This window comes from Prionailurus bengalensis, chromosome D1 (assembly GCF_016509475.1).
Source record: "Prionailurus bengalensis isolate Pbe53 chromosome D1, Fcat_Pben_1.1_paternal_pri, whole genome shotgun sequence".
In the NCBI taxonomy this organism is placed as follows: domain Eukaryota; kingdom Metazoa; phylum Chordata; class Mammalia; order Carnivora; family Felidae; genus Prionailurus; species Prionailurus bengalensis.
Genome location: NC_057346.1, coordinates 88,640,235 through 88,660,922, shown reverse-complemented (window position 1 = coordinate 88,660,922; position 20,688 = coordinate 88,640,235). Strand labels below are relative to the sequence as shown.

The window sequence follows — 20,688 nt, the reverse complement described above, 5'->3', positions numbered from 1 at the left end:
GCATTAAATCTCCCATCTGCTACCCAAAGTGGAAGGAAAAGAAATCAGAATGGCTATTGGGTGAATTAGTGCTCGTTTGCCTGTGTTCCCCAGACCGGCGCATCCAGTAACCTCTCAAGTGGCAGAGCAAAGACCCCACTGTTTATGGTCCTGCCGTGTGCAGGGGTCGTTCCTCCCACGCCTGGTCCTTCCCCATCACTTCACCCACTTTTTCTTTTCTTCAGAGCACCTTCCTCTACCCGATGTTACCCGGCTCTTCCGTACATGTCTACTTAATGGTCTGCCCCCTCTCCTCACCCTCTAGAATGTACCATAGATCGGCTTTGTTCCCACTGTGCCCAACACCAAGAACTGTCCCTGGCACTCAGTAGGCAGTTGAATACTTTGTTCAGTTATCGAAATAGGACAAAGAGCCTAAAGGTTGGACACTGGCATCAAACTACCACATGGGGTCTCTGCCCTGCCAGTCCCTAGCTGGGTGACTTTGGGCAAGATACTTAATTTCTCGGGCCTCAACTTCTCAGCTGGAAAATGACTTGATCTGCTTCCAGAGGTTTTTGTGGCAATCATGGGAGGTGATACATTTAAAGGAAGTAGTGAACAGTAAGCTCTTCGGATGTGGGAGCTGCGATTATCAGTATAATTACTGTTTTCCTCAACCTTCTGGAAGGCCTAAAGTAACGAAATTGTGTTTCATGCATAAATAACCCAGAAACAATGGTGAACTTAAACATCGCATCTACTCAGCATGTGTGTGTGTTCTCCCTCCCATGTACCCCCCACCTCGGCCTCTGTCTTTGCTTACTTTAACACAGGCCTGACAGGAGCCAGGGAGCCAGGCGAGCGACAGAGAAGAAGTAGACCAGATGTCACAAAGGCCTCAGTGAGGACTGTTTGGAGGAGTGATGTGTACACGCTTTAGGTTTATCACAACCCACCACCCAAGGATTTAAAAAACTGGATTTCATCCTCCCATTGGTTCAAAGACCAAGCAGACTGAGGGTCACACACTCCACAGTCAGCGGGGTACCCGGGCCCCTTGCGTGCTCGTTTGCCCATAGCACCTACACAAGATGGGCTGCTGTTGCTAAGTATGGAAGCTGGGGAGTGATTCGATGTGATTTATTTCACGTGGGCTGGAAGAATCTAGTCAAAGCTTTATAGTTTATAAGGCACTTTGCATACACAGTTCTCTGATTAGCTCTCACAGTAGCTCCTGGAGGAAGCCATTACTGTTCCCACTTACAGATGAGCAGACTGAGGCCTGAAAGGGATAAAAGGGGCCGCCCAGGTCACATCTAGGAAGTGGCAGATCAGAGCTCAGGCAGGGAGGTCTGATTACGATAGCGCAGCGTTCACATCGTCAGGGGTGCTGGGTCTCCCCCCGCCTCCCAGGAGAGAGGAGGCAAGACCCCAGGAGCCAGGTCTCTTGGTCAGCACCCCCTCCACCCAGCGTGATTTAGGCAGCTCGCCCTCAACTACTCGGGGCCTCTTCCCCAGCAGACGTGAGTTCACGGGCTCGGGGTGGCCAGCCTGAGGGTGGGCATCTGTCCAGCCCCTGACAAGGAATGAGCCAGGGACGGGGGGCAGACAAAGGAAGTGGCAGTGCCACATAACAGGGGATGGAGACAGGACAGGATCCTGGCCCAGCCGTTGACAAGCGCCCGCGGGGGCTGCCTGTTGCGTCTGACTTCCTGCCCCATTGTTGGGGCCACCCGGGCTCACAGAAAAGAAGATTGGGAACTGCCAGGCCTAGGGGCTTCATTCATTGGGAGTGTTTTTGTAACGCGGCAGCCACAATCCCCTTTGTCTGCAGTACCGCCAGGATCCCGGAGAGCCTCGGTGCTGGGAAGTCCCAGCTTGAAAGGGAATGGACTCTGCTTTCTTAACAGTGGCTTCCAAGGCTGGGCTGTTGACATTCCAGAAACTGAGGATGAGGACAGGGTAGCAGCTGAGATGCGGTCAGGTCGGGCTGATTTCTGGCCCTACTTTCATGCCCCACCTCGGACGGGACAGCCGTCTGGGACTTGCCCCTGCTTTGCTACTTTAATATTGAACATCAATGGGGAAGAGACTCTCGAGAGGTCTAGAGAATGCACCTGAGGCTTTGGGGCCCGGCCCAGCCCTCCATTCATTCCTTGCGGACCTCAAGGCTGATGGAGGTGAGGTTGTGGGTGTAGACGCTGGGAGTTCGGGTGGGGCCTGGGTGAGCCACTGAGGCGAGCCTTCTCTCCAGCCTGCCTGCCTCCCGGGTTTGGGCCAGCCAGCAGGCTCACAGCATTTTGTGTGTGGCAGTTTGGTCTCGTCAAAGACCCTAGAATCTTGTGTTTGTTTGTTTTTCCTTTTGAAGCCGGAAAGATTGCCTGTGGCTAGCTATGTGGCCTTGGACGTATGTCCAAACCTCTCAAAGCCTCAGTTTCCACATTTGTAAAACGCACACCAATAATTATGCCTCCCCTGCAGGGTGGCTGTATTAGAAAGAGGGTAATGCTTGCAGAGTGACCTTATGCTTGCTCAGCACATAGTAGGTCCTCAACAGATGGTAGCAATATGGCTTTACTGTCCAGAAGCCAGTGCCAGAGTCTTTCCTGAAGCTGCAGTGGGGATGTGGGTGCAGAAAGCAAGGTCAGTCCTAGGAGCCTGCACCGGCTGGGTGTCCTGCCATCTATGGCTTGGGTCAAAGCCACCAGCTGCCAGTCAGGAATTCCCCCCTTAATCTCTGTCAGGCCTCAGGAGCCCCATGCCCCTACCTTCTCCTAGAAGTTTCTAGAAACTCTTTACCTGACAGTGTGAATGGGTCATCTTTTTGCCTTAGACCGTGGAGGAAGGGGAGGCAAGTTTTGTGTGATTATTCTCTGCTGAACCCAAGCAGGAATGCTATCCAGAGACCCTAAACCCGCCCTCCCCGCCCCAGGGGTCTGTGAGATAAATCAGCAGGACAGCGGGGCCACAGCCTCTTCCCAAGCCTGCCTTGCTTGGCAGAGGCTGATGGGTGGTGGCAAGTGCCCTCACTGTGTTTGTGATCACGTCGGAAGCCCTCGCCCGTCTGGCTTCCATATGGTGAAAGAGTTTGTGGTCTCTTGTCGGCACAGACGCCGGGCACGGCTGAGGCAGGCAGGGCTCTTGCACATGGCAGCAGTGAGCTCCCTAGGTGAGGTGCAGGGGAGGTGTGGCCCGTAGGCCAAGGGAGCCGCACCCCGGTGAAGTGGAGAGAGGCCCGCTTTCACGCCGCCCCCTGCCAGGGGTGTGGGAAGGGTGCTACTCTGGCCTCCTGGACCAGCTGCCTGCCCATGAGGCCACCATGTGGGGAGGTTGGGCCTGAGAAATGCGCCAGGTGCCTTTGACCTCACAGCACTCGGGAGCCCTCCCTGGGGCGTGAGAGAGGGCGGAGATGTGGTGGCCCGTGTGCTGGCTCCCCTGGAATCCGCACCGTCTCGCCCACACGGATGCCACCCTGGAGTGAGGCCCACTTACCAAAGACAGATGGCTGGGTCCCCTCCACCGAGGCGCAGCGCCACACTGACATCTGCAGAACTACATGTGCCGTCTCCCTCCCTGGGAAGGCTCCGCGACAACATCCTAGCTGGGCCCCGCCTCCGCCCCGAAACTGCTTGAGCCCCAGTCAACTGAGCCCCGCCCCAGGAAACTGCTCCTGGGTAGAAAATCCTCCTGTGAAATGGTTGTCTTTTTATCTGGGAAGTATTTTCTTTTTCTGAAGGGAACCCGTTGCCAATACCCAAGCCGACTCGAGCCTCCAGGAATGAAAGACGAAGTGGGTCCCCATTTCACGAGCTCGTTTGCCTGCAGAGAGTTGGGCCAGATGCCCTCGACCTCGTAGCACTCGGAGCCCCCTGGGAAGAACTCTGGAGCCCTGCAGAGAGTTCTGGAGTGAGAGCAGACCCCTGAAAACACATTAGCGGCCAGAGGGCTTTGCCTCCCGGAGTGAGGAACATGCCACACGTTTACCAATTCAAAGAGTTCTGACGTGGGCCCCTGTGCTGAGGGATGGGACATGCCCGTGAGCGGAAGTCTCTGTCTTCGAGAAACTATAGTCTGGGGAGAAAGCAGGCACAAGTGAGACCCTGACAAGTAGGGTACGTGCCGTGCAGGTGCGGAGGGCCTGCTTCAGGGTGGGCAGAGGCCTCCCACTGCCTGGGCGGACGGCGGGAGCCAGGGGCTGTGCTCTACCGAGGCACCCTGACACGACGGTGACTGGATGTCTCCGTTCGCCTGAGCTGGTTCCGGCTTGCATCTGCTGTCCCGGCGTCCTTGGCAACGACACTCCTTTTTCCCCTCAAAAGTGGTCCAATCTGGGTGACAAAAGACGGGGCTAGTGTGCCTCAAACTCCTCATCCCTAAGATGAGGGGGATGAGGAAGAGTGCAGAAAGTGGAAGACCAGGGCCAACTCTCTACGCTGAGTGACAGCGGAAGGTACCGTGTAGGAGCTCGGGGGCTGGGGGACGCTGCCAGGGACTGCATCCCAGCTCTGCCTCTTACCCAGGTGCGTGGTTGGGGGCAAGCTACTTCACCTCTCCAGCCCTCAGTCTCGCCGTGTGTAAAATGGGATAATAGTACCTGCTTTGTGACACAGAGAGGAGGATCGAAGGAGTCAAGAGATGTGAAGGGCTTGGAATGGTGCCAGGAGCTTAGCGTGCTCTGTAGATGCTAGCTCTTCGTGTTTCTCTGTTTTTTCCTGGAGCCTCTTTTTCTGTTTTCAGGAGCCAAACCAAGATGCCCCAGTATTCACACGACTGGCCTCCCGCCCCAGTGCCCACTTGGTGGCTCCCATGGAGCCTGATGGGCAGTCGCCGGGAAGAGGCAGAGAAATTGCTCACAGCTACTCCTGACTTGGTGTGTTCTAAATTTATATCCATATGCGTATCTGGGCAAGTACAGGGCTTTTTAGCACCTCTAATCCGTAACACGTGAGTTTTAATAAGAGAAGTGTATTTCCCCCTCAGAAAGCCCTGAGCTCTGCCTCTGACAGCGGTCCCTTGACCCCACGGGGAGACTCTGCCGTGGGTCAGCCGCTCCAGGTCCTGAGGCGGAGGGGCCGGTGGAGAAGATAGGCCTGGGGGTCGGAGGAGAGATGCTTTCCCAACTCTGACTCCAAGCTAGGCCAAACCATTCCGGTTTACCGAGCAATTCTAGAAAACTAATTAGTCCAAGATGTGAACCGGACTAGAATTGCTTCCTTTGTGCTGCAAGTAGCATCTGACTCTGGTGGGACAGCAGTGGGTTTTTCCTTCCTGGACGGTTTGGCCTGGTGTTTGAGGCCACAGCGGCTCTCAGAAATCTTAGGCAACCTGTGGTGAAGGCCTCAGAGCCGGCATGGGAGAGCCGGCCTTCTCCCAGAGAAGAGCTGCATTCGATTGGACAAAGCTTGGCCTCTTAGCCGGTTCCTGATGGTGCCACTCTGCAGCCCCAGCCCGGACAGCACGGCGGGGAGGGACGTGGGAGCAGTGCGTGCAGCGGGGAGATCACCCTGTGCAACCCCACGGCTTGGCGGGGGCCCCAGCTGAAGGTGGGGCGAAGTCAGGGGAAGAATGTAGGGCTGAGGGTGGGAGACGTTCTGGCGGGCCCCTGTGAGGTTCCTCGCCCGTACTGAGGGTGCACACAGGCAGGGTGGGCTGGGCGTACTGGGGAATGGGGAAATCTCATTAGAGAGGGAGCCTGAGGCGGCGTGGACCTCCCCAAGCCCTCCCGGCCCCCGGAGCCGGGCCCGCACCCGAGCCCTCCGTGCTCCCTGCCAAGAGTGGAAGTTAAGAAACCACAGCCCGGTTTTCCCAGGGCTGAGCTCAGGCCAGGTCTTGAGTCCCTGCCCGGCCGGTGGGCACGTCTGTGGGGCTGCCTGCGTGCTCACATCCGCTTCCTCACAGGTGGGCACAGGGGGGACATACCTGCCAGCTGGGGACAGAGGCACAAGGCTTTCTCGTGCCCAGGGCTTGGGTCGCACAGCCCCCAGTTACGGGCCTGTGCCCCTCTGCCAACCTGCCTCTCTCTCTGAGGCCGCTGCCCACCTCCGGGAAGAACAGAGCCCGCTTTGAGCTGGAAATTAGAGTCGTTTCCTGTTCCATGTTGTTAAGACACTGCTTACAGGGCTGTAATCCCAATAAATCATATGCTTGCTGAGTGGGGCAGGGTTTTGTTTTTTTTTTTCCAGGCTGCAGGGACCTCTTAAAACCAAGCCTTAAGAAGTTTATTCTCTTTGTTTTTTTTTTTTTTTTAAGGGGGAAAAATGGCTTTTGCAGGCCCAGCCCCGTCAAAGGGCCTTATGAGATCCTTGGCTTGATATACTCAGGCTCAGGTATATGATTCATTTAAAGAGATATGAGGAGAAACTGAGTCATGACACGTGGATCCGGTCTCCCCGTTGCTGCTGGATGAGACACTTGGCCTCGTGGGGTTTCTATTTCCTCCCCTAGCAACTAAGAGGACTTGGTCAGGCAGTTCCCAGCCTCTCCACGTAGAAGCCCCGTTTATACTGGTACGTTTCCTGAACATTCCCAGGTGACGGTAGTGGCTGTTTTATGCACAGAAAGACACACACTGCCAGTCAATGACCGTTTTAGGTGGCTTGGTTTGTCACAGCAGCAACCCCACCTGATGTGTGTGTGTTCATGCGGGTGATGGTTTTAAGGTTAGGTCACCAACAACACTTGGGGTGGCCAGGGGGGTGCAGGTCCCTGGTGGTAATTCCATGCCCGCCTCCCACCTCACACGTTCGTGAGTCTGTGTCCCTTGCTGTCACCCCGTCCCCTGTGTGAGATCCTTGACTGCCAAGGCCCAGAACCTGCACTGCCAGAAACAGCTTCCGGATCCCACTCAACATGGTGGTTGCATTTGTTTTGTCTGTTTTATGAGCTGGGACGGAGTGGGTGATGGGCAGTTTGCTGGCAGGCTTTTGCAAGCTTTGCGTGTTTATACTTGCTGGAGGGCCGGGGGAGGGGAGAGTTGGCTGGACTTGAAGAAGGCCACGGCTGAGGCATTTAGTAGGACCAGATTCCTATAGGCTTTTTTGCTAGTATGTGTTTTCTCTATCAGCAGATACTAACGTAGTACTAATAGTTAACCTCTACTGAGAACTTGGCGTGTGCCAAATGCTGTGCTAAGCACTTCGCATACATGCTTCTTGTGAGGCGGTCCTATTGTCTATACCCATTTTGCTGATGGCACAGCTGAGGCTGAGGGTGGGGTAACTTGGGCAGGATCATGACTGAATTCATTGGGAGGGACACCGGATCCCAACCCAGGAGGTCTTCTCTGGAACCCAGGGTCTTGATCACTGCAGATAGATACAGCTATTGTCATGTGGAGTCTAGGAGACCGCAAAAGAGATTCTCACAATGGAGAAAACATCTAGAAGCTACTGACATCCCTTCTTTAATAGGAACACAGGCCCAAAGAGTGTACTGATCTGCCCCGGGTTCTAGAGTCAACGCACCTGCTTCCAGGACAGGGAGGTTTTCTCCCAGCGAGGACACTGCGGGGCAGGGGGTAGGAGCCTCAGTTTGCTGGGCCAGGCAGGTGCATTCAAAGCATACACGATTGTGGAAATGGCCAGACCGTGTGCCACCAGAGGCAGAATCCCAGCCCCATGCTCAGCCCAAGAACAGACTTGTCTTAAAGTAGTGATGCTCGAAGTGTGGTCTGGGAACCCCTGGGGTCCTGAGACTTTTCAGGAGTCTACAGAGTCAAAATTATTTTCATAATAAGAAGGGGTTATTTGCCTTTTCACTCTCATTTCCCCACAAATGTCCAGGGGAGCTTTCTAGAGGCTGTGTGACGTGTGATAACAGTATCACTGATGGCTGATGGGGGATGTGAACTTGCATGTTCAGATGTTTCAACATTTTCTGTTTTGATTTCTGATACAGTAAATAGTGGTAGGATAACGCACATAAACAAAAGCTCTTTGGAGGCCTCAATAATTTGTAAGAGTACAAAGGGCGTCCTGTGACCAGAACACTCCAGAACGACTATTGAGAGGTACTGGACCCAGCAAGGGGGAAACCTGGCGACAGAGTGGCCAAGCTCAGCGTAGAAGAACAGCAAGAGGAGGGAAACAGCCTTTTTCTTTGGGAGGGATAAAAGCTGGAGACCCTGAGGACAATGCAGATGTCAGTCATTCCTAGCCTTGCTCCTCTGGAGCCCTTTCACCCTGCAGTTAGGATGTAGCCGCCGCCAGTACAGATGGGAGTTTTTATAGGGATTTTCCAGAATGTCCAGAAATACAGGCCAGCTTCTCAGCATGTTCAGTGGGCTACATGAAATTACCAGAAAGGAAATAGGAGCCTGGAACCCACAGGTTAAGGGAAGGATGTTACTGAGTAAGTCCGTGAATTGCTTGTCATTTTATCTTCTCTTGGACCACAGGGTCAATGGGTAGGCCAAGGAAAAGAGCCTGAAGAGGTCAGTTTGGGGGCTGGTACCGCCTTGTTTGTGGACAGGTGGATGCCAGCCACTACCCCAGAGGCAGAGGGACACTCTTAACCCTGGAGGATTTCTGTATGTTGAGAATATCAGCCAGTGTTCAATTCAGGAACCAGAAACCACTCTAGGTATTTTAAGCAGGAAGGGATCTAACGCAAGGAATTAGATGCCAACAGAATCATTAGAAGGGCTCAAGGATCGGGCTCAAGGACAAAACCGAACCCATCCAACCAAGGGGACTTCTCCCTCTGAGACATTCCCTGGAAATGCAACTCAGGACTGAAGCTGCAGTCAAGAAATCTTTGTCGTCACTTTCAGTAACGCTACCACTGCCTTTGAAGCACTCAAGAAGGTGGAAAATGGACACTGGAATGTTGTATGAGAAAAGAAAAAATAGACCTCATGCTTCATGACCTGGCTTGCTACCAGAAACAGGCAAAGGGGGCACAAGTATGGCCTCTGTCTCACATCCACTTACCAGATCTCATGGAACTACATATTAATGGCAAAACCTAATTTGCATCTAGAACCCCAGCTGCAAAGGAGTCTGGGAAGTGTAGTTTTCAGCTTTTTATGTCTCCAACAAAGACAGCAAAATGGAGGCTGAATGAGCCAATCCCCAATACCTGCCCACCAAAGTTATTGATACTGTTTTTTTCATGTGCTGAGTTCTAAGAGGCACAGAGCATATGAATCATAACACCATCTGATTAGACTTGGTGATTCCCCAAGTTCCCTCTTGGATTTCCCCTAGTGCAGCTGGGAGATGCCACTTGGAGCTTCAGTGACCGTACTTGGCACTTGGTCTTGGCTGTTGGCCACAACAGGGAAGAATGGCTGGCAAATCCATGAACTATCTTTTCATTTATACTTCAGTCCCGATGCTGGTGGTTTAGATAAAGCCTTCCCCTTGGATCCAAAGGACTGTTATATATAGAATCATGTCTCTGAGTTTGCCTTCTAGCGCTGCAATGCAAGAATTGGAAAATCCAAGAATATTTACAGAGAATTCAAATGGGCATATATAATCAAGAAAATTGTTATAAACAGAGGAGTAGTGCACAAATGGCTTGTTGTTTCTTCCCACATTCTACAGGCTTCTTCCATAGAGTCTTGGCTTTCCCACTCTAGCAAGTCGACACTGTGCCCTTGAAAATTACATGCCATTCTTTTCTGGGCAGAAATAGGAGTTGGTCCAGAATTAAAAACTTAAGACGCATCGTAGTAAGTTCCTGAAGCTCGGCCATACTTTTAGTCATTCAGCCAGCGTTTATTGAGGACCTATTACCTTCAGGTCCCATGCTGGGGATATTTGGGAGTACACAGACATGAGCAAGCCATCGTTTTTGTCCTGAGGCAGAATAGTCTACTCAGGAAGATGAGACACATCCAATGATGGAAGAGCAAGTTCTAAGGGATCTTGGATCTTGGAGTGGGAGGGCTTCTGGAAAGAGGTGGTACTGGAACTGAGCCTTGAAGGGTAAACAGGATTTAGACGGGCCGAGGCGAGAGCAGATTCATTCTCTTGAGGAGGTAGGAAGGGCAGGTGCCTGCTGGTCTGCTGTGTCCTGGTGAATGTTGTGAGCCAGGACTGGAAATGGGTTGGGGTGAGGGCACCCTTGAAGCCAGGGACAGCCAGGCTTCCCCAGCTCGTGACTCGTCCTCACCACTGCAGTTACTACACTTGGACCCTGATACATTTTCTGAAATGACAGAGCCCAGAATGTCAAAATAGCTTCCCAGGTAACCACCTGCAGGGTTACATCTGGTTTCATTTTGTTTAAAAAATAAATAAAAGCATCGTTTGTCCTCAATGAGAGAAGTTCTTAAAATTTTGACAATATCCTAAGCATTCGGAAACCTGAGACCAGAGATCTGAGGGTCTCAACGTTGATTCCCTGCAGTCGACTGACTTAGTGACTGAAAAAGGAGAATGGAAGTCTTTTTCCCGGTCCCAGTACCTCTCTGCATGTCTAGGAGTAAGATGGTGGTGACAGCAGAGGCCTAACGCTCCAGGAGCCCAGGACGTCCGAGGGCGTGGGGTGCGGAGGCATCAGGAGGGCGGGGAGCACACACAGGAACAAGAGGTGGACTCAGGCTGTCATTAGAGAGAACAGCCACAAGGGGCAGCGCGCCAGGGCTGCCTCACCCTTGTGACCAGGCAGGGAATGTTGTGGGCAGAGCAGGCTGGTTGTCCATCGAGTCATAAAGCTGAAAACTGGCTGTCAGGGCCGCCCGCGGCAGTGAGATCCACTGGACTGTGAAGTGGTCTCCCGAGGAGGTCTTCGCCATGGGAGACTTGCCAGAACTCACGGAGGACAGGAGGGTAGGACAGGAGGAAAGCCACTCTCGGATGAAATGTAGATCCAGCACGATGGGGGTGGGAGGGCCTGGGGCAGGGAGAGGGCAGGACCCTGCGTGGGGGTGCAGCTGTATTGCCCAATGCCCCCCCCCCCCCCCCCCGGGCACCAGTCACATGCCTTGTGCATGGCGCCCCCTGGTGACACAGGGAATACCTTGAGAATGGTGCCCCCTGGAGTTTGCAACTCAGAGGCCTCAGGAGCAGAAGTCTCTCCCTGCTTCCACCTAGCGCCCCACGTCGCTGTGGCTGTGGGTTCTTCGTGTTGGGCCCCGAGACTCTTCCTCCCCGTAGGACTTGGAGCGGTGGCAGCTCTGGCCTGTCATAGGAAGTGACGTGGGGCCCACCTCAGCCCAGGTGCAGGTTGAGGAAGGAATGACATCAACTATGCATGTGTAGTGTGATCCACATCATCTGACACAGCTTCACGACAGCCCTGAGAAGCAGGTGTTACCCCATCTCACAGATACAGGGAGCAGGCCCGGGCTGTGTTTGTGGTGATGGAACACAGCTGCTAACGGCAAAGCTGGGTTGGGGGCCCGCCCGGGTCTGTTGGACTCTGTCCCCTGCACGCACCCACCACCCGGGAGGCAGTCTCTCCCTTCTGCAGACAGAGACCCGGAGACCCCATCTGAATTCTTTGGGGAGGGGGGATGGGAGCTCCCAACTTGACGCACCGGCAAACGCCTTGTTTCATTGGTCACCTCAGGCCCTCAGTTCCACACGTGGCCTATGACGGGAATTTCTCCCGACCCAGGACAGTGTCTGTGGAATGGGGCACACTGGGGTCTCAGCGAGGAGAGGGAGCCAGCCCCCTCCACACCTCTCAGCCTGAAGGTTACGGGTGACCGGCCTCTACAGCCGTTCCCTGAGCGTGCGTGGGAGGGGGCCCCCCACCGGCCTGACCCTCTCTCTCTGCTGCCTCACAGGCCCTTCATGCTGCTGCCGCCACTGATGGAGTGGATGCGCGTGGCCATCACCTACGCGGAGCATCGCCGCAGCCTCACCGTGGACAGCGGCGACATCCGGCAGGCCGCCCGGCTGCTGCTGCCCGGCCTGGACTGTGAGCCCCGGCAGCTCAAGTACGGACCTGGGGAGGAGCGAGGCTGAAGGGCTTGGGCTCCGCGCCGGGCTTCCCTCGCCCCTCCCGCTCCTGGAGGTTGGGAGGACCCCCCCATCCCCCTGCCGTGGTGCCCCTGCGTGACCACGCCTGTCAGAACTAATCACTCCCGACCTTGGCTGCTTTCTGGGTTCATCTTCTAAAGCCGCTGGTCAGGTGCACAGAGCAGACACGCGTTTGGGTTTGGACAGGAGAGCTCTCACAGTCTGGCTCTTTGGGATATTTGGGCACGAGCAGCAGAGGCGGGTCCCTCTTCTTCTCTGTTCCTGTATTTGCCACTGTTTTCCTGAACTCTTCCCGGTGTAGGCGCTGGGCTGAGCCCTTCCTTTTCACATGTGTTATGTTGGGCCTCAGGACGACTTTAGAGAAGGGGGTGCTGTAAAGCCCATATTACAAATGGAGAAACTCAGCTAGCAAAGCAGCCTTGCCTAAATTTGAACCCAGGTCTATATGGCCCAAGCCGTGGCTCTTAATTTCCTTCCCAGCATGGCCATCTTGTATTGGACTCGTCTCCTAAAGTTGTCTGAAGAATGGTTTCTGTGGCTACTGTTCTATGAGAGCCTTGCATCTTTTTTTTTTTTTTTTTTTTTTTTTTTGACCCTCTGCCCCAACCCCAGTTATAGCCTCCTCTGTCTCCACGGCAAATTCCCAAAGTCATTCTGGGACGTGAACTTTCCACACTTAGGTCCAACCAGGGCTCCAGGCGGAAGCCACCTATGGGAAGCCTGTCCCACGCCCTCTTGTAGATGTGGTTTTTAATCCGTGACCCTCCCTGGTAGGATGGCTTGATGGCAGTGGGCTTCTGGGCCTTTCTCCACCATCTGTTTGGTAATTCTGGGCCTCCTCGGGAGGCCTTCAGGAGAGAGGGCGTAGAGCCAGGAACTGGAACTTGGCCACAGTGGCCATCCCGTAGGCCGGGTGCAGCCTTCTCCCCGCAGGAAGTTCACTGCCAAGTCCACACCCCGACTGGAGCTGCTTCCTCCTCAGGCTGAACCCCTGGTGGGTTATTTCTGATGGGACCTGGTTCCCTGATGGTGGACAGCTCTTCTGTGTCGTGTGTGTAGAAGAACGGAAGTATGGACGCTTGGCAGCATGGCGCACGCCAAGGCCATTCTTTGCCGATCCAATAGCGATTCCCGTCCTTCCCATCCGCCCTGTCATGCCCCCACTCAGCCTGGCATAGCTGTGCCACATCTCCTTGAGGGGCGATGTCCTAGCCAAAAGTGTCACACGCGGTCACACTCACACACCTGTGGGTCTTTTCTGCACAGACCCGAGTGCTGTTTCAGCTCCTTCCGGAGGCTGGATGCCCGAGCGGCTACCGAAAAATTCAACCAGGACCTGGGTTTCCGCATGCTCAACTGCGGAAGGACAGACCTCATCAACCAGGCGATCGAGGCCCTGGGCCCGGACGGGGTGAACACTATGGACGACCAGGTGCGTGCAGAGAGCTCCGCTAGCCAGGCGTAGGGCACAGAGTCGGGGCCTCGTCATTGCCGGGTGGTGGCCCAGTCCTTCTGTCCCAAACCTGAGAGCCGCTCAGCTCTGTGCTGCTGACAAACGGGCGGCCTCCCAAATCGCGCCCTGCCTGTTCCTGGTGAGACGTCAGCTCGAGGACCTTCCTAGCACCCCTTGGAAAACCCTTGTAACGGAGGTTCTGCCTCCACTGTCTGGAGGGCTGGAGGCTGTCCCAGATGGCGCAGGGCTGGGACAAAGTCCAGAGGAGTCAGCTGGATTTCCAGCTTTGGGCGTCAGTCACGAGGGCGTGCTTTAGGGCACCTCGTGCGCCTCCCGCGTGCCAGGCCCGCGGAACCCGCCGCCTTGGTGGCAGTAGCAGGCAAACACGTGCTAGGAAATAGAGACGTCCAATACAGAGCAGATTCGTGAAAAGTGCTAAGGAGTAAAATCGAGCTGGAAAAGGAAGCGTTGGAAGTGACTTATAATTTTAGATAGACTTTAACTTGAAGGTTTTTTTTTGTTTGTTTGCTTTATTGTTTTTGCTCTGAAGAGCTCACATTTATAGAGCTCACTGCTATGTTCCAGGCACTGTTCAAAGCACCTTGCACAGATGAACTCATTCAATCTTGACAGCAGCCCTGTGATGTCTGTACTATCATTATCCCCGTTTTACAGATGAGGAAACTGAGGTACAGAGAAGTTGGTTTACCCAAGGTCACACAGCTAGCAAGGAGCAGAACTGGGCTTACAAGCCATCTGAATCCAGGCCCTTCGCCACAAGGCACTGTCCGATTTGTTTATCTGACGCGGCCTTGTGAGTCCTTGCCATGGAGGTGACGGCACTGCAATTTGGAAGGCCACACGGAAGCGTGCGGAAGGCGCGGTGACAGCGGAGGGCTTGGGTGGAATGCTCTCCCACGAGATGACAGCACAGGACAGGGCGGGCTGATGTGCCAGGTCAACCCCAAGGCCGGGTGGCCCTGGACTGGTGACGGGTCAGGTGGAGTGGCAGGAGAGGGGGTCCCCTGGAGGGGTCCAAGCCCAGCCAGAGCCAGGAGGACCTTGCCTTGGGAGGAGCAGGGGGATGAAGCACAGAGCAATGGGACAGGCATTCCCAGGCCAGGAGATGACCCGGAGAGCAAGAGCACGGAGGTGGGGCAGTCAGGACACCTGCTGGGTTAGGGTCGGGGAGGTGCCGAGGCAGGGCAGCGGGGAGGCGACAGGCTGGGCGTCAGATCTCCCTGGGGCGCCTCTGTCAGCACAGGTCCCAGGGCCTTGCAGGAGCTTTTGTCCTGGGGCATCCTCTTCCTCCTCGGGGCGCAGGGCCGTCCACCCTGTCAAAGCCCTGGCGTCTAGGACAGGCTGCCTCGCCCCCAGCAAAGGGGGCCGGCGGTGCCTGCCCCGTAGGGTTAGGGGACACGTCCGCGTCAGGCACGTAGTTAAGGCTCAGTAATGTTCGTTCTGGGTCCTGTTGTCCTCGTGAGGACGACAGCGGTTATCTGTGAGCGCTGGTCACCAGCCGTCTTCCTGTACCTGCCTCGGGGATGGGGCTGACAGTTGCTTCTCACAAGACCCCCCGACTTAAATGCTGAACCGTGCACAGATGTGTGGGAAACAAGAAGTCGAGCATGTGCAGCAGGGGCTGAAACAAAGCCCGAGCCTCACTCTGCAGCACTTGGCTCCTCTCTAAATGCTCGATCCTGTTGTTCCCTCAACCTTGGTATTTATAGAATGATCTGTGGGTAAACAGCCCTCTCGCCCATGACTAATGTCAGGCCATTTCTTTATCTCTGGGCACTAGGCAAGGATTTATGAGGTAAGGAGATCTTGTCTACACACAAATAACCTAATAAATAACATCGCAGGGCTCCAGACAAACGCTTGCCAGGATCCAGCTGTGGAATAACACTTTCCACTGCTGTCTTTGCTATTACTGGCCACGGAGAAAGATTCCCAGCCAGGAGGCGGCCCCACTAACCGTCCGCCCAAACGCAGGGAGGGACTGGGCCTCAGCTTTCGGAAAAGCGCTGACTTGCTCAGTAGCACGAAATGGCCAAGGCAGAGCCCTCCCCGCCCTCCGTGCGCCGCCCCGGAGCGTGAGCTTCGCAGCTCAGGCGGGTCTGGTTCCAGGGCCAGCCCTTCCTCCCGCACCCTGTGTGACCTTGCCTTGGGTCTCTCTGTGCCTCGTCTGTACAGTGGGGATGAGAATAGAGCCTCCCTAACAGGGATATTACGGTGACTAAATGAGACGCTGCATGTGAATCACTTCGCACGGCGATGAGGCGCGCAGGGCCTGGGGTGGGTTAGGCTATGGCAGCGTGACAGTAGCAGGGATGGGGTCATTCGTTGTGTTCTTTTAATTAGGTAGCTCTTAAGGTAAGCCTGCTCTGTACTGAGCACTTTACACGTAGTAACTCGTATTGTTCACAAATCTCTGAGGTAGATACTGTCGTTATCCTCCTTTTAAAGATGAAGAAACTGAGGCACAGAGGGAGACTAGTAACCTGGACTAAGTTTACAGCTCGCCGTGGCAGAGGTGACCTTTGTGCCCGAGTCCGGCCGCGGGGCCCGGGCTCCTCACCCCTGTGTCCCACGGTGCCTGTGGAACTGTCCCCTGCTCACCCTTCACGTGTGGCGTGTCCAGTGGGCCCGGAAAGGGCAGAGGTTGGGCCGCGACACAGGACTGCTCAGGATGAGCAGCCGAGTCAAGCAGGAGACGGGACGGTGGTTTCTGGGACCGAGGCCTGTGGAGTACGTGTCACTGTGTCTGTTTCCAGATGGTTTAGCGTCTGCCTCTGGTTCACACAGGGTCTGACGCCGCTGATGTATGCCTGCGCTGCTGGGGATGAAGCGATGGTCCAGATGTTGATTGACGCGGGAGCGAACTTGGACATCCAGGTGAGCAGGCCCCAAAGAGCCACAGCCGGGCCGCTGGCCCAGCAAGGGGGAGCACCCAAGGTGTCCAGCAGCCACGCTGGGTGCAGTGTTTTGGACAACCGGCTAAATGGTTCTTGGAGGAATGGGTACGGAGATGACAGCAGAGAGGGCATTGCCTCAAACTTGGGCTTTGTGTCTGAGAGCAGGGGGGTGAGTGGAGAGAACGGCCATGGTTCTGTTACCGTAACACCGGTCCCTCTTAACCAGCCTCGTCCCCTCCCGCCCCTACCACATCCACCGTCCCCAGATGCATTTAGCTCTGCTTCCCTCTGCGGCCTGGTGCCCTTCCTGCGGTGGATCTGCCCAGGGCCAGCGGCGCTAAGTAAACATCCTTTTTTTTTTAAACATTTATTCATTTTTGAGAGAGTGTGAGTGAGGGAGGAGCACACAGAGAGGGAGACACAGAATCCGAAGCAGCCTCCAGGCTCCCAGCTGTCAGCACAGAGCCAGACGCGGGGCTCGAACTCACGGGCCGCGAGATCATGACCTGAGCCGAAATTGGACGCTTAACCGACCGAGCCACCCAGGCGCCCTTAAACATCCTTTTGAGCCTTGTCTACATGGCGCTCCAGGCAGACGTTGCCGGTTGAACCCGGAAAGCACCCGACTTGGCTCCTAGTCCCCATCCCTGCGGGATACCCCCTTAGCTCAGGCGCATGTGTGTCTTGCCCGGGAATGTCACTCGCCCACAAAAACCGCTCATCCGTGGCATTTTCCAGGTTCCAAGCAACTCTCCCAGGCACCCCTCCATCCACCCTGACAGCCGGCACTGGACATCGCTGACGTTTGCTGTGCTGCACGGACACATCTCTGTAGTCCAGGTGAGCCTCTGCCAGGTGCGCCGGGCCCCAGACGCAGCCCCTGCCTGGCCCAAGCGAGCGGCCGCCTGGAATCAGAGAGAGCAGAGGTACTGCTTAGAGTCAGCCACCGGGTCAGCAGGGCGGGCCCCACCCCGCCCCCCACTTTGCCTCACGCAGAGGGCTTTCGTACAAGGATATGTGTGGCCTCAGCAAGTAAGGCCCAGGCCTGAGCAGTAGCAGGCCTGGCCGGCATCTCCGGGTCTGTTAGGGAGTCCCGGGGCGTGCTGGAAGCTGCAGATGTGCTCTGTCTTCCCTCTTCCAGCCATCTCCCCCACCCCCACCTCGAGCTCGTTCTCCTCCCTCGTGAATGGTCCCCCAGAGCCGGCTCGGTATCATGGCGTCCTTCTGGCTCTGCCCATCCCCATTAACAGGCCCAGTCTTTCAGTCTCCCAGTTCCTGAGGGCACTCAGAGGGGCACAGCTCAGGGGTCAAGCCAGGCTACGCCACACGGTGCCCAACTCGGCCCAAGGTAGCTGTGGCCGGTGTGAGGATGGGGTTCGGGCCCAGAAGTAGAGCAGAGCAGCGTCCCACCCCGGGTAGGACACCAGCCGCACTGCCGCTCGACTCCCAGACTCCTTTGCTCCTCAGGCCACTGGGGTATACAGGGTTGCACGCCCCTTCCTGGGAGTTCGCGTTACACCTTGCTGTCTGTCTGTCTGTCTGTCCGTTTGTCTGCTAGATTGCAAGTCCTCTGAGGGCCGAGGTCATGTCCAGGCTATTCATCATTGTCAGCACAGCCCTGGGCTGTGGCAGTGACTCAGTGAGTGGTCTTCACCAGGCCCGCTGCCCTATCCTGCCTGCTTTTTGGTTACCGCCGTCCTAACGACCCGAGCAGGCTTCCAGCCTAGCCCAGACCGGCCTGCAGGGCCGTGCCCTGGACTTGCCTGGATTGGTGCCCAGTTTCGCCCCATCGGGCAGGCCTCCACCTCCCCCGCCTTGGCACACCGGCTCAGGCGGCAGCCACAGCTGGGTTCTGACTGACAAGAGCCTCCAGCTGACGGCCGTTCCCCGCCTCCCAGCCGCCCATGGCCACAGGTACCCACCTGGGGTTCCCGCCCCGTGTGATGTGGGAGCACGAAACAGGCTCCCCCAGGGGCAGCAGAAGAGTTAGAGAGGTTTCCGGATGGGAGTTGTGCGTGTAAGCCACCCGGAAAGGCGATGCAGTGGAGGCGTGGAGGGCAGCCTCGACCCCTCGTACCTGGTCTCCAGGTGTGAGACAGCTGCCGTGCAGGCTGGCCTGCCGGGTGCAGGCTCCGAGGAGGGTTTGGTGTCCAGAAACCCGGGAAGGATGGAAGTGCTCCCACCGGAGCAGCCGGTCAGGTCAGGGAAGGTGAGACGCAGCCGGCGGTGGCCTGTTGGGGCAGTGCAGACACCGCCCCTGCCCCGAGGCAAAGCCGGCCCGGCTCAGCTGGAACTGCCGGGTATCCGCCAGCCCCGGGCCATCTTGCCCTTGCCGGCACGGAGAGAGGCACCCTGGATGACGAGCTTTCCCCTCAGTCCTGCGCCTCTCAGCCCCAGGTTGCTTGCCAGACCTCTCAGCGAGAACCTTCTGGTTATTGGATCCCCGTGGTGGGTTGAGTGCCATTTCGTATCAACGGCCTTTTGCCGTTTTCCAGATGAGGAAGGCCGAGGCCCAGAGGGGTTGAGGTTTGTGCCCCAGGTCCCTGACTGGTTGGTGGCCGGCACTGGCACTCGGCTCATTCTGGGCCTAATACCTGTGCCTTTCCCACTACTTCTGCTGCCTCCCAGAACCTCAGTTCCCCCACCTCAGTTTCCCCTGCTGGATTGGGATGATACTTTCCACTCTGTTCATTTGCATAATTTTTTAGAAAGGTCACCACAATTAAGTCATAGGAAAGCATTTTTTTTAATTTTAATTTTTTTTAACATTTATTTTTGAGAGAGAGCGAGCACGAGCCAGGGAGGGGCAAGGAGGGAGGGAGACACAGAATCTGAAGCAGGCTCCAGGCTCTGAGCCCACCGTGAGACTCGAACTTGTGAACCACGAGATCGTGACCTGAGCCAAAGTTAGACCCTTAACTGACTGAACCACCCAGGCGTCCCTCCCCAGGAAAGCATTTAAAAGCGAGAAACAGTTCAGATGTCCCCACAGCTTAGGGGCTTGGTCCAAAGTCACAAGAACAGAGGTGAAGATTCTAGAAACATGGAGCCCTGAGGCTAACTCCAAGTTCTAAAGTTCCAGTTCCTCGGCTGCCCAGGGGGAGTAGGGTCTCGGTCACATGCCTAGAAGGAACTCGTCGAGGCCCTTCTCACAGATACTCCCTGCTACACTGACGTGTCCTGTCCTGTGCCCTGCAGTTGCTACTGGATGCCGGTGCCCACGTGGAGGGCTCAGCAGTGACTGGCGGTGAGGACAGCTACACGGAGACACCGCTACAGCTAGCCTCTGCAGCTGGTAAGTATAAAGCTGGCTCAGCCCGTAGCTGGACTTGCGGCCCCGTGCCCAGATCCCTGGGGCGAGCCTTGAAACCCCTCTGTCTGAGGCCTCCCCCTGGCCCCATTCATCAGTGTTTCTCTAGGGCTCGGCACCCAGGCGGGGGCCAGCAGACAGGCACGGTGCTGTGGGCAGGGGTAGCATCCTTCGTCGGCCTTGTCTTCCAGGGAACTACGAGCTGGTCAGCTTGTTGCTGAGCCGAGGCGCTGATCCCCTACTCAGCATGCTGGAAGCCAATGGCATGGCCTCCTCCCTCCATGAAGATATGAACTGCTTCAGCCACTCAGCCGCCCATGGCCACAGGTACCCACCTGGGGTTCCCACCCCGTGCGATGTGGGAGCACGAAACAGGCTCCCCCAGGAGCAGCAAAAGAGCTAGAGATCTTTCCGGATGGGAGTTGTGCATGTAAGCTACCCAGAAAGACGAGCAGGTCCTCGATCAGCAGAGAGGCCTCAGATGTTGGACGCCCAGAGACACTGGGTGGCAGAGAGGTCCCCTTGCTGGGAGAGGCCCCCCAGCTCGTTCCCGGCAGACCGGGACTGCAGCCTGGGTCTCCCAACACCCAGGGCAGGCTCTCCCATTTCCTATAGACTCCAGTACTGACCCATCTCGGGGCCACGTCCTTTCCTGTGCTCAGTGGTTCTTCTCCGGGCCCACGGTGGCCTCCTGGACCCCCGGGGCCTTCGCACAGCATATGGCTCAGCCTCGAAGAAGCTCCTGGCGGCCGTGTGGGAAATCACACCCCGCTGCCAGAGCAGATGGCGGATCTTGCTTTGTGGGGGCCAGGCCTGCCCAGGGCTGTGGCGGGGAGGCAGCGGGCTGAGCCCAGAACCATCCGGCAGCTCTGGGGGGCAAAGTCAGACAGAGAGGAGGTTATTAGCAGGCAGGGGAGGGGCCAGAAGGGAGGGGCAGCCGGGCCAACTACTTCCTGTTCTCCAACGCCCTTCTCAAAACCTCTTCACCCTGCGTGGAGACCGTCTGTCCACTCACCTGCTACCCACTCTCTCTCTCTGGAACACGGATCGGGGACAGGCATGGCTGGCTCACCTTTACATACCCGTGCA

The 20,688-nt window shown here is 56.2% G+C and overlaps 1 protein-coding gene across 1 annotated transcript in view; it reads left to right on the top strand.

Moving 5' to 3' along the window:
• Nucleotides 1–20,688, top strand: part of ABTB2 (ankyrin repeat and BTB domain containing 2) — a 175,287-nt gene that overhangs the window by 142,375 nt on the left and 12,224 nt on the right. The window contains exons 4-9 of the mRNA XM_043580917.1: nt 11,723–11,875; nt 13,185–13,350; nt 16,180–16,269; nt 17,028–17,129; nt 19,488–19,584; nt 19,791–19,926. Coding sequence (XP_043436852.1) covers nt 11,723–11,875; nt 13,185–13,350; nt 16,180–16,269; nt 17,028–17,129; nt 19,488–19,584; nt 19,791–19,926 — 744 coding nt within the window. The remainder of the gene's footprint in view (nt 1–11,722; nt 11,876–13,184; nt 13,351–16,179; nt 16,270–17,027; nt 17,130–19,487; nt 19,585–19,790; nt 19,927–20,688) is intronic.